At 49.7% G+C, this 15,120-nt stretch overlaps 1 protein-coding gene across 3 annotated transcripts in view; it reads right to left on the bottom strand.

Annotated features, from left to right (window-relative positions):
• The window catches only part of mthfd1l (methylenetetrahydrofolate dehydrogenase (NADP+ dependent) 1 like), a 166,963-nt gene that overhangs the window by 124,934 nt on the left and 26,909 nt on the right, over positions 1–15,120 (bottom strand). For all 3 annotated transcript variants that reach the window (XM_060916342.1, XM_060916343.1, XM_060916344.1), the window contains 6 exons: positions 12,757–12,868; positions 12,502–12,572; positions 12,313–12,410; positions 11,787–11,960; positions 2,613–2,749; positions 2,474–2,520 (listed from right to left, as the gene is read on the bottom strand). In XM_060916342.1, coding sequence (XP_060772325.1) covers positions 2,474–2,520; positions 2,613–2,749; positions 11,787–11,960; positions 12,313–12,410; positions 12,502–12,572; positions 12,757–12,868 — 639 coding nt within the window. The remainder of the gene's footprint in view (positions 1–2,473; positions 2,521–2,612; positions 2,750–11,786; positions 11,961–12,312; positions 12,411–12,501; positions 12,573–12,756; positions 12,869–15,120) is intronic.

The raw sequence follows: 15,120 nt of genomic DNA, 5'->3' as shown, positions 1-15,120 counted from the left end.
CAAGAAACACATCTGAATTTAGAGGAATCTGTTTAAAGGGTCGTGAAACATATTTTCTTTATATATGTTCCCTCTGGGTGATATTATCCGCAAACATTGTATTAGTTTCCACTGTTATGCTGATAACACACAGTTGTATGCTTCTACAAAACCTGATGAGAGACACCAGCTTTATAGAATTGAGGAATGTGTGAAGGACATTAGATGCTGGATGCTTATTAACTTCCTTCTGCTTAACTCTGACAAGACCGAAGTACTTGTTGTTAGGACTAGGACTGTTTTGGCCTCTAGAGGCCGCTGTTATTTCCTTTTCATGTCGTGTTTATTTTGGCCTCTAGAGGCCGCCACTGTTCCTGTGTTTTGTTTGTGTTAATTGCTTAATTATCTTCACCTGTGTCCTTAATTAGTTTGTCTATTTATACCCCTGAGTTCAGTCCTCTTGTCACGGAGTCTTTGTGCTGTTATGTTTATCTCCAGTTTCCTTTGTACTGTGTTTTTTGATCTTCTTAGCTTTTGAATTTTTGCACTTTGCTTTTCTTTTGGATTATACTCTTTGGTTTTTTTTTGTCTTTTGTTTTGCCCTGTATATAGTGTATATAGTTTAAATAAACCTTTTGATTCTTTTTCTACTTCCGCCTCACGCCTCTGCATTTGAGTCATCCCCCTGGTGGCCTAGTGGGGGTTTGCTGGATTATCACACCAACGAACCAGGTTCGAATCCCAGCAAAACCCTAACACTTGTACTCGGACCACATGCAGCTAGAAGTAAGTTTTCTGATTCCACAGTAACTCTGGATGGCCTTTCGGTTTCTTCACGTGCAGCAGTAAAAGACCTCGGAGTGATTATTGACCCCAGTCTTTCATTCGAAACTCACATTGATAACGTTACCCGGATAGCTTTCTTTCATCTCAGAAATATTGCTAAGATAAGAAATTTAATGTCACTACATGACGCGGAAAAACTAGTTCATGCTTTTGTTCCCTCCAGGTTGGATTATTGTAATGCCTTACTGTCTGGATGTTCCAATAAGTGCATAAACAAGCTCCAGTTAGTTCAAAATACAGCAGTGAGAGTCCCTACTAGAACTAGAAAATATGACCCCATCACCCCTGTCTTATCCACACTGCATTGGCTCCCAATCAAATTTCGTATTGATTATAAAATACTACTATTGACCTCTAAAGCACTGAATGGTCTCACACTACAGTACCTGAGCGAACTTCTGGTCCTCTATGACCTGCCACGCCTACTTAGATCAAAAGGTGCAGGCTATCTGCTGGTACCTCGTATAGTGAAGGCTACATCAGGGGGCGGAGCCTTTTCTTACAAAGCCCCACAGTTATGGAACAGCCTTCCAAGTAGTGTTCGGGAATCAGACACAGTCTCAGTGTTTAAGTCTCGGCTGAAAACATATCTGTTTAGTCAAGCCTTGTGTTAATGGTGTTCATGAGGTAAAGGAGGAGATCTGGAGGATCCTCAGACAGAGTGTTTTGGTAAACTGGGATGTATGGATGCTGTCAGTCCCCACTCGCTTGCTCACTCGAGTGTGTTGATGGTGTAGTGGCTGCTGCTTTATGTCCCGGGGCTCCCTCATGCCTGTGTTACCTTCTGGCTCTCCCCTTTTAATTATGATGTCATAGTTAGTTTTGCCGGAGTCCCTGCTTGTACTTGGTGCAATATGTATACTGTTCCTATTTATTCAGGTGACATTGGGCATACCTAACAACCTGTGTTTTCTCCCCCCCACCCAAAAAAAAAAAATCTGTCCCTCTGAGTTACATGTCGGTCCTGGGATCGAGATGCTGACCGCTTCTGCTCCTCAGACCTGCCTGATCCATCCTGGTGCCCTGTGTCTGGTTGGAGTCTCACTGCATCACTCCTGTAGAGGACGGCCCCATGTGGACAGCTGAAAGTCACACTTGGAGGACGCTCTGGACTCTTACAGTAATGCTTTTATGGCTGAGGACTACAGTTGTCTTGCTAACTTTAGGACTGCAGTTGTCATGAACAGTTTTGCACTCAAGTTTCCATCAATGAAGAGGTTATAACATCAACGAAACTGACTTCATGTTAAAACTGTTAATATTATAGTCATGCTGTCTGTTGTTGCCCAAATGAGGATGGGTTCCCTTTTGAGTCTGGTTCCTCTCGAGGTTTCTTCCTCATGTCGTCTGAGGGAGTTTTTCCTCGCCACCGTCGCCACAGGCTTGCTCATTGGGGATAGATTAGGGATAAAATTAGCTCATGTTTTAAGTCGTTCAAATTCTGTAAAGCTGCTTTGCGACAATGTTTATTGTTAAAAGCGCTGTACAAATAAACTTGACTTAAAACAGCTGTACATTCATGTCCTGACCTCTGGGCTTAGTCACATTGTGTTTGGTGTGATTATTCCATGTGTGTGTGTGAGTGAAAGCAAACTGACGCGCTATAGTAGACAAAAAAAAAAAAAACTCCACGCATGAGATTTCTGACCTCCTCCATAGGGATGACCTGAGCGTATCCTCCACCTGCTGCTCCACCTGGAGAGAGAGAGAGAGAGAATTATACACATGGATAAATATACAGGTATATAATTCCAAAAGACAGCCTGAGCATAATACACACACCCTACCTTTGACTCCGAATGTAGGACCCTGAGACGGCTGTCTGAGGCAGGCGAAGGAGTTGAGTTTGAGATGAGCTGAGAGAGCCTGGACCAGACCGATCGTCACTGTGCTCTTCCCTTCACCAAGAGGCGTCGGAGTGATGCTACAACACACGCACACATCATCACTTGGTCAAATCACAAAATTGCCCTGATGTCAGACAGCACATTTTTTGCCAAATTTAACAGTAAAAATGTCACGTTTCAGATTTATTTACTCCCAGTAACATTTCCAGTGACTGATACTTTACATTTATTAGCCACGTGTCCGTAAACCCTGCCATCTTTTACAACCCCGATTCCAAAAAAGTTGGGACAAAGTACAAACTGTAAATAAAAACGGAATGCAATAATTTAAAAATCTCAAAAACTGATATTGTATTCACAATAGAACATAGACAACATATCAAATGTCGAAAGTGAGACATTTTGAAATTTCATGCCAAATATTGGCTCATTTGAAATTTCATGACAGCAACACATCTCAAAAAAGTTGGGACAGGGGCAATAAGAGGCTGGAAAATTAAAGGTACAAAAAAGGAACAGCTGGAGGACCAAATTGCAACTCATTAGGTTAATTGGCAATAGGTCATTAACATGACTGGGTATAAAAAGAGCATCTTGGAGTGGCAGCGGCTCTCAGAAGTAAAGATGGGAAGAGGATCACCAATCCCCCTAATTCTGCGCCGACAAATAGTGGAGCAATATCAGAAAGGAGTTCGACAGTGTAAAATTGCAAAGAGTTTGAACATATCATCATCTACAGTGTATAATATCATCAAAAGATTCAGAGAATCTGGAAGAATCTCTGTGCGTAAGGGTCAAGGCCAGAAAACCATACTGGGTGCCCGTGATCTTCGGGCCCTTAGACGGCACTGCATCACATACAGGCATGCTTCTGTATTGGAAATCACAAAATGGGCTCAGGAATATTTCCAGAGAACATTATCTGTGAACACAATTCACCGTGCCATCCACCGTTGCCAGCTAAAACTCTATAGTTCAAAGAAGAAGCCGTATCTAAACATGATCCAGAAGCGCAGACGTCTTCTCTGGGCCAAGGCTCATTTAAAATGGACTGTGGCAAAGTGGAAAACTGTTCTGTGGTCAGACGAATCAAAATTTGAAGTTCTTTATGGAAATCAGGGACGCCGTGTCATTCGGACTAAAGAGGAGAAGGACGACCCGAGTTGTTATCAGCGCTCAGTTCAGAAGCCTGCATCTCTGATGGTATGGGGTTGCATTAGTGTGTGTGGCATGGGCAGCTTACACATCTGGAAAGACACATCAATGCTGAAAGGTATATCCAGGTTCTATTTCGTTTCTACTGACCGCCAGAGGCGGTGCTTTCAGCACATGGATATCCATCACACGAACGTGCAGGTCGAGTAATAGTAACAACAAAGTCACGTGTGACCTGGGTGACGTCACCCCGTGACCCCGGCATAAAAGACCGGTAAACCCAGGAAGTGACCTCTTACATCTTCTCGCGTTTGCAGGTTGCGAGTTGGATTGAAATTTGGACAAAGCGCTGTGGTAGTTTCGTTACCCGTAGGGTTGGGGCTGTGCTTATGCACCCTCCAAGAAACTGCGCTAAGTCCACCAACTCTTTTCTTCTTGTCGTTATATTCGTATTGATTTATTACTCCGTAAGCTGAGCGCTCTCGCTCGGTGGAGTTAGCTGATTAGCCCTCCGGGGCGGTGTCCTCACCGCTGGAGGCCGGCTTGTTTTCGCTTCAGGTAAGCGGGTTTCATTTATTTAAATTAAAGCGGCGTTCCTCTCGCCGCTGTTTATCAGTTCTGCGGCGCTCGGCGCCTATCCTTGTTAATATTATTAACCACCTTATTTTGTGTAGCCTCGCCGCCGGCCTGTTCACAGGCCGGCTGTCTTGTGTGTTGTATTCGTATTGATTTATTACTCCGTTAAGCTGAGCGCTCTCGCTCGGTGGAGTTAGCTGATTAGTCCTCCGGGGCGGTGTCCTCACCGCTGGAGGCCGGCTTGTCTTCATTCAGGTAAGCGGTTTTCATTCATTTAATTTAAAGCGGTGGTTCTCGCCGCTGTTTATCAGTTCTGTGGCGCACTGCGCCTATCTTTGTTAATATTATTAACCGCCTTATTTTGTGTAGCCTCGCCGCCGGCCTGTTCACAGGCCGGCTGTCTTGTGTGTTGTATTCGTATTGATTTATTACTCCGTTAAGCTGAGCGCTCTCGCTCGGTGGAGTTAGCTGACTAGCCCTCCGGGGCGGTGTCCTCGCCGCTGGAGGCTGGCTTGTTGTCGCCCAGGTAAGCGGTTTTCATTCATCTAAATTAAAACGGTGTTTCTCGCCGCTGCTTATCAGTGCTGTGGCGCACGGCGCCTATCCTTGTTAATATTCCCGACCACGGGTGTGTTCGCCCGGTCGTTTTTCATTACCGCCTGATTGTTTATTTTGGGCTGCTTACTTGGGGTGTTCTCGCCCTATTGTTTAAGTTCCCTTCTGCCAGCCAGGCGTCATGGACCTCTTCTCTCGCTGCGCCAACTGCCGGTCCCCCTCGAACCGGAGGACGGCCACTGCGAGTGCCCCTCATGCCTGGGTATTGATCACCTGCGGCAGGGGCTGACGGACATGGCCTGCGCAGACTGCATGTGCCTGAGCGTGGCTGCGCGGACCGCCAGGCTGGCTCGGCTGGATTCTCCGTCTGACATCCCCCGGGCCTCGGGGGGACAGGACACGGTGTCGGCTGCAGCAGCGGGGCCCAGCAAGCGCCGTGGGTTCCCCCACACGTCTTCGCTTTTAAGGCGAAAAAGAAGCGCTCGGGCGATTTGGCTCAGAAGGTGGAGGTGATGTCCACCGAGCTGGAGGCGATGAAGGCCCTGCTGGCGAATCTTCAGCCTCCGCCACAGGGGGCAGTGTTCCCGCAGCCACCCCTTCTGCCTGGCAGCCCGACTGTTCACCATCACCACCGCTTCTGTCACCGGCCGTTGATGCACGCGGCCTGGATGAACTGTCGATCCGGGCTTCGGAGAGCTTTGACTGCGGTGGGTCCGATGGTCACGGCTCCACCTCTCCGGCCGGTTCCCAGGCCACCAGCCATGGCACCGTGGCAGCGTCGGAAGGCGGATGCTTATCCATCCAGCCAACGCTGAGGGCTGCATTGGCCCATCTGGGGTTGGACACGCCCCGGTGGCCCAGCATCAGAGCGCCTTCTTCAGAGGTCCCACATAGCCTTCCTCGTTGTCTGTTCCGCCCTCGGCCTCATACATCGAGGAGTTACAGAGGTGTTGGGCGGACCCTAGATGCCTTCCCACCTCCCTAGTGACTGCAGGGCCCTGGCGGCAATGCAGGACACCCCTACCTATGGCCTCCTGCAGATGCCCAACATTGAGAAGCGGCTTTCATTCATTTAAATTAAAGCGGTGTTTCTCACCGCTGTTTATCAGTTCTGTGGCGCACAGTGCCTATCCTTGTTAATATTATCAACCGCTTGTTTTGTGTAGCCTTGTCTCCGGCCTGCTCACGGGCCGGCTGTCTTGTGTGTTATATTCGTATTGTTTGTTACTCCGTTAAGCTGAGCGCTCTCGCTCGGTGGAGTTAGCTGACTAGCCCTCCGAGGCGTGTCCTCGCTGCTGGAGGCCGGTTTGTTGTCGCTCAGGTAAGCGGTCTTCATTCATTTAAATTAAAGCGGTGTTTCTCGCCGCTGTTTATCAGTTCTGTAGCGCACGGCGCCATCCTTGTTAATATTCCCGACCACGGGTGTGTTCGCCCGGTCGTTTATTTTTTATTTCCGCCTGATAGTTTATTTTGGGCTACTTACTTGGAGCGTTCTCGCCCTATTTAAGTTCCCTTCTGCCAGCCAGGTGTCATGGACCCCCAGACGCTGGAGGGGACGAGCGCGGCATCACGGGAGCTGTGTGACGCGGCTCCAGGCCTTTGCCTACTCGTCGCGGGAACTGGGCCGGCTGATGTCGTATCTCACCCTCGGCCGCCAGCAGATATGGCGGGCACAGTCCCCTCTGGCCGAGCCCGACCGGCGTGTGCTGCACTCTCTCCCTGTCCCCGGGGAGCTGTTTGGCGAAGCCACTCAGCAAGCCCTGGATCGGAGTGCCCAGGTCATCTAGGCGTAACAGCAGTTCGCTGGCCCCCGCCAGGCCCACCACCATGGCAATGCTGCCCAGTCCTTCAGGGGGCCCACACCGACTCTGTCTCGGCCACGCACCCGCCAGGAGACCAGACGGGTTGATGACTTTCGCCACCCCACCACCTCCCGGACCCGCGGTGCCGCCCCCTACACCCAGTCCACTCCTCGTCGCCCCCATGGTGACCGACGGGGGCGCTCTGGACGGCGCTGACATCAGCGCGCCGGCGGTCGGCCGCTTTTCCAGCGAACAGCTCCAAAGCTGGAGAGCGTTGACCCCTGGGTGCTGGTGACCCTCACCGAGGGTTACCGCATCCAGTTCTGCCGCCGTCCACCACGTTTCATGGGGTCAAACACCACCGTGAGCCATCCGGGGAAGTCCCTCGTCCCCCGGCAGGAAATCGCCACCCTCCTGGAGAAAGGAGCAGTCTCTCCCATCGACAGGCAGAGACAGCAAGGTGGGTTCTACTCCAGGTATTTTCTGGTTCCGAAGGACGGCGGTATCCGCCCGATCCTCGACCTGAGGTCTCTCAATTCCCACTTGAGGACCATGAGATTCCGCATGCTGCGTACAGTGGATGTCTTACACCACATCCAGGCGGGCGACTGGTTTGTCACCTTCGACCTGAAAGACGCCTACTTCCATGCTCCCATTGTGCCACACCACAGGCAGTTCCTGCGGTTTGCCTTCGAGGGCCAGGCTTTCGAGTTCAATGTTCTGCCCTTGGGATATCGCTGGCACCCCGTGTGTTCACCGGGTGTGCGGCAGCGGCATCGGCACTACTTCAGGCAAGGGGTTTGCGTGTCCTGCCCTACCTGGACGACTGGCTTGTCTGCTCACGGTCAGCAGCTCAGGCCCGCACCAACATCGCGACTGTGCTCTCGCATGTCGTAGAGCTGGGGCTCAGGGTGAATTACAAGAAGAGCTCGCTGGTGCCCAGCCGGGAGACGACTTTCTTGGGCATGCACCTGGATTCGAGGTCGTTGATGGTAACTCCCTCCCAGACCAGGATCCACAACATCCGCCTACTGCTTGGCCGCTTCGGACGGGGTAGGTCACTCGCCCTGAAGACCTTTCAGCGCCTGCTGGACATGCTTACGGCAGCCTCCTCTCTGGTCCCGCTGGGACTTCTGGACTTATGCCGCTTCAGAGGTGGTTCAACGGTCTCCACCTCCACCCGGTGCTGCACGGGCGCAGCACATCAACGTGCTGGAGCTACGGGCTGTGTTCCTCGGCCTACAGCACTTCCTCCTAGGCCTGACCGGCAGACACGTCCTGGTGCGGACGGACAACGCTACGGTAGTGTACTACATCAACCACCAGGGAGGCACAAAGTCCCTCCAGTGCTTGGAAGTGGCTGGCCAACTTCTGCGGTGGGCCCATCGACATCTCTTGAGCCTGCGTGCCATGTACTTGCCAGGCACTGCCAACAGGGCAGCAGATCTGCTGTCCCGCCAGGACCCCGATCCCGGGGAATGGAGACTCAACCCAGCGGTGGTTCTCGCCATCTGGGAACGTTTTGGCAGGGCAGAGGTGGACCTCTTTGCCTGCCAGGAGTCGACACACTGCCCTCTGTGGTTCAGCCTCCACGGCCCCAGTCCCCTGGGCCAGGATGCGCTGGCGCATGCTTGGCCGAGGCAACTGCTGTATGCCTCCCCCCCTCTGCTGCTGATCGTGCCAACCCTACACAGGGTTGCGATGGACCACCACGGGCTGCTGCTTGTCGCCCCCCCGGTGGCCGGGCAGAGTGTGGTTCCCAAGTTGCTGCAACTTCTGAACGGCGACCCCTGGTGCCTGCCAGTGAGGACTGACCTGCTATCACAGCTGGGAGGGCAGATCTGGCACCCGGATCCAGCCCGTCTGCAGCTCTGGGTATGGCCACTGAAGGGCCGGACCCCCTGCGAGGTCCTTGTGAGCCGGCAGTGGTCAATACCATTGCAAGCTCTCGGGCACCCCCCACCAATGCCCTCTATGCCAACAGATGGAGGCTTTTCTCCAACTGGTGCTTAACTCGGGGGGAGGAGCCTACATGCTGCCCCCTGCCGACCATTTGACTGTTCCGCCAGTCTCTGCTTTGATAAGGGTCTTACCCCTGCCACCATCAAGGTCTATGCAGCTGCCATCTCTGCTCAGCATGCCAGAGTTGGGGGAAGGACCGTGGGGTCCCACGCCTTGGTGGCACGTTTCTTGAAGGGTGCTCTCCGGTTGAGACCCCCCCGACGGAGCCGGGTACCCACATGGGACCTTCATTGGTGCTGCAGGCTCTCTGCGACGCACCGTTCTGAGCCCCTGCTCACGGCAGACATTTCATGGCTCTCCCTGAAGACTGCTTTTCTTCTGGCCATTACATCGACGAGGCGCGTCGGGGAACTACACGCGCTGTCAGTCAGTGGGGAGTGCCTGCAGTGGCACTCCGGCGACAGTGGGGTCACCCTGTGGCCTAACCCCTCTTTCCTCCCAAAGACCCTCTCTGCTACCTTCGTCAACCAGCCCCTTAGCCTTGCGGCGTTCGAGGCGGGCCATGGTGAGAGGTCGGAACTTTTGTGCCCAGTTCGCGCCCTCAGGGTGTACGTGTCGCGTACAGAGGGCTTCCGTAGGAGTGACGCCCTGTTTCTGTGCCACACAGGACCGTCGAGGGGTCTGGCGCTCTCTAAGCAGAGGCTATCCAAGTGGATAGTCGAGGCCATATTACATGCCTACAGGCACAGTGGCTTCCCGATTCCTCCGGCTGCCAGGGCGCACTCTGCACGGGGCGTGGTAGCCTCATGGGCATCACTGAAGGGCGTGCCCCTTTCAGACATATGCAGCGCAGCCTCCTGGGCTTCCAGCTGCACCTTCACCAGGTTTTACCATCTTAATGTCGTCCCACATAATCCTGTGGCGACGGCTGTCATTCCAGGCCCGTCGCAGCAGCACTGGGTACGGGTAGGCACTCCTCATGACCTGGTTGGTATTAGTCATCCATGTGCTGAAAGCACCGCCTCTGGCGGTCAGTAGAAACGAAATAGAACGAGGGTTATGTATATAACCGCGGTTCTATGAGTTTCGGATGACCGCCAGAGCTTGGCAGTCACTCGGAGTGTACACGAGAAGATTTGCCAAGAGGTCACTTCCTGGGTTTACCGGTCTTTTATGCCAGGGTCACGGGGTGACGTCACCCAGGTCACACGTGACTTTGTTGTTACTATTACTCGACCTGCACGTTCGTGTGATGGATATCCATGTGCTGAAAGCACCGCCTCTGGCGGTCATCCGAAACTCATAGAACCGCGGTTATATACATAACCCTCGTTCTAGAGCAACATATGCTCCCATCCAGACGACGTCTCTTTCAGGGAAGACCTTGCATTTTCCAACATGACAATAACCAAACCACATACTGCATCAATTACAGCATCATGGCTGCGTAGAAGAAGGGTCCGGGTACTGAACTGGCCAGCCTGCAGTCCAGATCTTTCACCCATAGAAAACATTTGGCGCATCATAAAACGGAAGATACGACAAAAAAGACCTAAGACAGTTGAGCAACTAGAATCCTACATTAGACAAGAATGGGTTAACATTCCTATCCCTAAACTTGAGCAACTTGTCTCCTCAGTCCCCAGACGTTTACAGACTGTTGTAAAGAGAAATGGGGATGTCTCACAGTGGGAAACATGGCCTTGTCCCAACTTTTTTGAGATGTGTTGTCATGAAATTTAAAATCACCTAATTTTTCTCTTTAAATGATACATTTTCTCAGTTTAAACATTTGATATGTCATCTATGTTCTATTCTGAATAAAATATGGAATTTTGAAACTTCCACATCATTGCATTCCGTTTTTATTTACAATTTGTACTTTGTCCCAACTTTTTTGGAATCGGGGTTGTAGTTCAAACTGTTTCCTAAATGCATTCATGATCACTATGGGCTGTATTCAGAAATGCGTCAAGTGAAGATTTAATACAGAAACTGTGCATGTTTGACTGTTCACTACAGAGACTGCAGCTTCTCCTCAGAGCTGAATCTGCCAAGAATACTTGCCAAACACTACACAGGAGTTCTGACCCAAAATTGCCGATTTTACCTTTAATTTTCAAAAAGTAGAAATTGCAGACCGCACCTTTAATAAACATCCAAAATGAAAGAATCGCAGACAGCACCTTTAATATACATCCAAAACATAAGAATCACACACTGCACCTTTAATAAACATCCAAAACATAGGAACTGCAGACCGCACCTTTAATATACATCCAATACGTAGGAATCACAGACCGCACATTTAATATGCATCCAAAATGTAGGAATTACAGACCACACATTTAATATACATCCAAAATATAGGAATCACGGACCGAACCTTTAAAAAACATCCAAAACTTAGGAATCACAGACCTCACCTTTAATATACCTCTAATACGTAGGAATCGCAGACCGCACATTTAATATGCATCCAATACGTAGGAATCGCAAACCACACCTTTAATATGCATCCAAAATGTAGGAATCACAGACCGCACATTTAATATACATCCAAAATATAGGAATCACGGACCGAACTTTTAAAATACCTCTAATACGTAGGAATCGCAGACCGCACTTTTAATATACATATAAAACGTAGGAATCGCAAACCGTACCTTTAATATACATTCAAAACATAGGAACTGTAGACCACACCTTTAATAAAATATGTCAAAAACTTAGGAATCACAGCCCAAACCTTTAATAAACATCCAAAACATAGGAATCGCAAACTACAAGTTTAATAAATGTCAGAAAGGTAGGAATCGCAGACTGCACCTTTAATAAACGTCAAAAACGTACGAACTGCAGACTGCACCTTTAATAAACAACCAAAACTTAGGAATTGCAGACCGCACCTTTAGTAAACATCAAAAACATAAGAACGGCAAACCGCACCTTTAATAAACATCCAAAACGTAAAAGTTGCAGGCCGCACCTTTAATGTACATCCAAAACATAGCAACTGCATCCAAAAAAAAAAAAAAGATTTTAAAAAATAGAGCAGCCTCACCCTGCCACGAGGACGTATTTGCCGTTAGGTTGCTGCTGCAGGCGTTTGAGTACCGAGAGCTGAACTTTGGCTTTGGAGCGGCCGTACGCCTCCAGCTCTTCCGGCAACAAACCGATCTCCTCTGCCAGCTGCACGATGGGCTTTGGGGTCTGAGCTCGGGAGATCTCTATGTCACTGTGGACACAACAAACAAGACAGAGTAGCAGAACTTCAGCACCAGAAACCTGACACGGTCATTTATAGAAATAAAACAATCGACTTTTATAATAGCAGCTAAAGGATATTTCTCTCTTGAATTTAATATGACAAAAATAAACAAACAAACAAATAATGCAGCTCGTTACGTTGCTGAGAAACCACAAAAAAAAAAAAAAAAAAAGGGTAAAATCTCGTTTTGCTTGGGCTCTTGTTTTTGAGTGTGTGGTGAAATAACACTGAATTATGATGCAGGGATTCGAGGAGGTACTGAGATGAATAGAGGATCATGGGAACGAGTTGAAGCTGAGGGGCTCTACAACATTCCTACCTGGGCACAGGAGACAGCGGCTGGAGCTTCAGGGGGCGGAGTTTCCACGGCTGATACTGGCGTCCTTCCACCCACCTTCGACTGCTTCTCACCACATTCTGTTAGAGTCGAGTCAAAACATCACGACAGAGGTTTTTAAATTTCTTTAGAAGCTGTAATGATAGCAGGAACCAGCAGGGGGCGTCTAACCTGCATCCTGAGAGCTGCACTTATGGGTCGAACATCTGGCCAGAATTCAGCCTCCAGCTTCTTCTCATGAGCTGAGAACACAGATACAGCAGAGAGGACATTTCTGATAATATACAATAAAGAAAGCACGTTTTACACACGCACACGCCCAGAAGAACCTGAGAAAAAAGTGCGAACAGCACAGGACGTGTGTGTAGAGTGTGAAGGATGTGAGAAAACGTGTGAAGAGCGTCAGAGTGCGAGAAGAACACACACCTGGTATTAATGCAGGATCACAGTTAATGAGAGTCACTCCAGGTTTGAAGCACGTGTCCCGGAGCATCACGTGTTCGGCGCCCATCATCACAACCACATCAGCGTGCTTCACCTGAGGAATAAAGAGAAATAAAACCACGTGAATACACTCCGGGGGAAAAAAAACGAGTAGATCTCAATTCATCTCAGTGCCGATGGCATCGAGACAAACACCGCCAACAGGCCAAGAGCTTCTGGTTACTAATCTGGGCGCCTGATACACCTGAATATCGTATTTAAGATAAAATTTTGGGTTTTTTTTCCTTTCTTCAAATAATGAAATTTAAAATATCTGCAACACTTTTATGGCAAAATAAACCTTTTACAGGATTACATTTAACATGATTTACCAGGAATTCCAAGAAATCATTGCGTGTAAATAAATAAAAATGAATGTAAAATGTTTATTGCAGGGATGTGATTTGGGGCTGGTGAAATTATCTGAAAATTTTAGCCGAGGGTCTGGGGGCCACAGGCCCCCAGCTGGTCCAGGGCAGCACCCTGGTGGGGGGACAAGGGGGGAAGCCCCCCGAAGCTCCTGGGTTTTGGGGTTTTCTGACTTAAAAATTGTACTAAAATGGCAAGCAAACACGCAAGAAAAAACTTGTCATGATTAACAAATTCAAGCCAATTTAATGGTCAACATGCAACTCTGACACACACACACTCTCTCTCTCTCACTCGCACGCGCACGCACTCTCTCTCTCGCGCGCTCTCTCGCGCGCGCGCGCGCTCCCTCTCTCACGCTCTCTCTCTCGCGCGCACACTCACTCACACACACACACACTCACTCACTCTCTCTCACACACACACACACACACACACACACACACACACACACTCTCTCTCTCTCTCTCTCTCTCTCTCACACACACACACACACTCTCTCTCTCTCTCTCTCTCTCTCACACACACACACACACACACACACTCACTCACCCCCCCCCCCCCCAAAGAACCAGCGCGGCAGGGCCCGCTAGCCCCGCGCCTTGGGACGTAATTCGCCCCGAGGCGAGCCGCGGCGCTCCGCTTAGGTTTCGTTTCTATCCCGGGCTCCAACCCGACTTTGGACGCTCGTAGCTCGGGCAGGGGAGGTCCCAGTATCCCCAAACTTGACAGCCAGAGACCTCTGCCCTCTCCCCAAAGAACAAAGTCGCTGAACAAATGTCTCACAGTCTCATGTCCAACGTCTGTAGCAACCTCTTTCTCCAACCATTCCCAGCGGAACTTGTTTTTCACTATTCTGTCGATTTCTTTAACTCGATTTGCATCTTCACGCTCGATCGCGGAGGCTGCCATCTTTCAACTCTGTTTGAAGCGAGCTTACGTACAGCTATCTATCAAAGCGCGTTCATTGGTTGTTACAGAGCGATAGGCCAATCACGTACCTCGTTTCATCTCAATGACGTAATTGCGTCAATGAGATGAAACGAGGTACATGATTGGCCCATCGCTCTGTAACAACCAATGAATGCGCTTGCTTCAAACAAAGAGTTGAAAGATGGCAGCCTCCGTGATCGAGGCGTAAAGATGCAAATCCGAGGCTGCCATCTTTCAAACAAAGTCAGAACGAATAGGATACGAATGTGGATTTGAGGGGAAAATCAGAAACATTTTTTTTCAAGTTTTGAGGTGAAAAAAGCGGAATTCCGCGAATTCGCGGAAAAATCACATCCCTGTTATTGGTTTTCCTTCCTTGGGATTTTCTGCAGCTTTTAGATAAACAGCGTACATTAATAAACAGCGACTGAAGAGGAAAGTTAAATAATAGTTTAATATTCAGTAAGTGATCACTCTGTGTGTGAGTCTTATCACTCGTTACTACAAAATGACCTGAAACGTACACCGCTTGTTGCGAATGTTCACTCTGCCGATGTACACTCCCTCTGAGCCACGGTCCGATTTCTCATTTTAACAATCAGCTCGGCGGCACGGTGGTGTAGTGGTTAGCGCTGTCGCCTCACAGCAAGAAGGTCCGGGTTCGAGCCCCGTGGCCGGCGAGGGCCTTTCTGTGCGGAGTTTGCATGTTCTCCCCGTGTCCGCGTGGGTTTCCTCCGGGTGCTCCGGTTTCCCCCACAGTCCAAAGACATGCAGGTTAGGTTAACTGGTGACTCTAAATTGAGCGTAGGTGTGAATGTGAGTGTGAATGGTTGTCTGTGTCTATGTGTCAGCCCTGTGATGACCTGGCGACTTGTCCAGGGTGTACCCCGCCTTTCGCCCGTAGTCAGCTGGGATAGGATCCAGCTTGCCTGCGACCCTGGAGAAGGATAAAGCGGCTACAGATAATGAGAATGAGAGACAATCAGCTCTTCATGTAGCTCCATT

This window comes from Neoarius graeffei, chromosome 3 (assembly GCF_027579695.1).
Source record: "Neoarius graeffei isolate fNeoGra1 chromosome 3, fNeoGra1.pri, whole genome shotgun sequence".
Classification (NCBI taxonomy): domain Eukaryota; kingdom Metazoa; phylum Chordata; class Actinopteri; order Siluriformes; family Ariidae; genus Neoarius; species Neoarius graeffei.
This window is presented reverse-complemented; position numbering and strand designations above follow the sequence as displayed.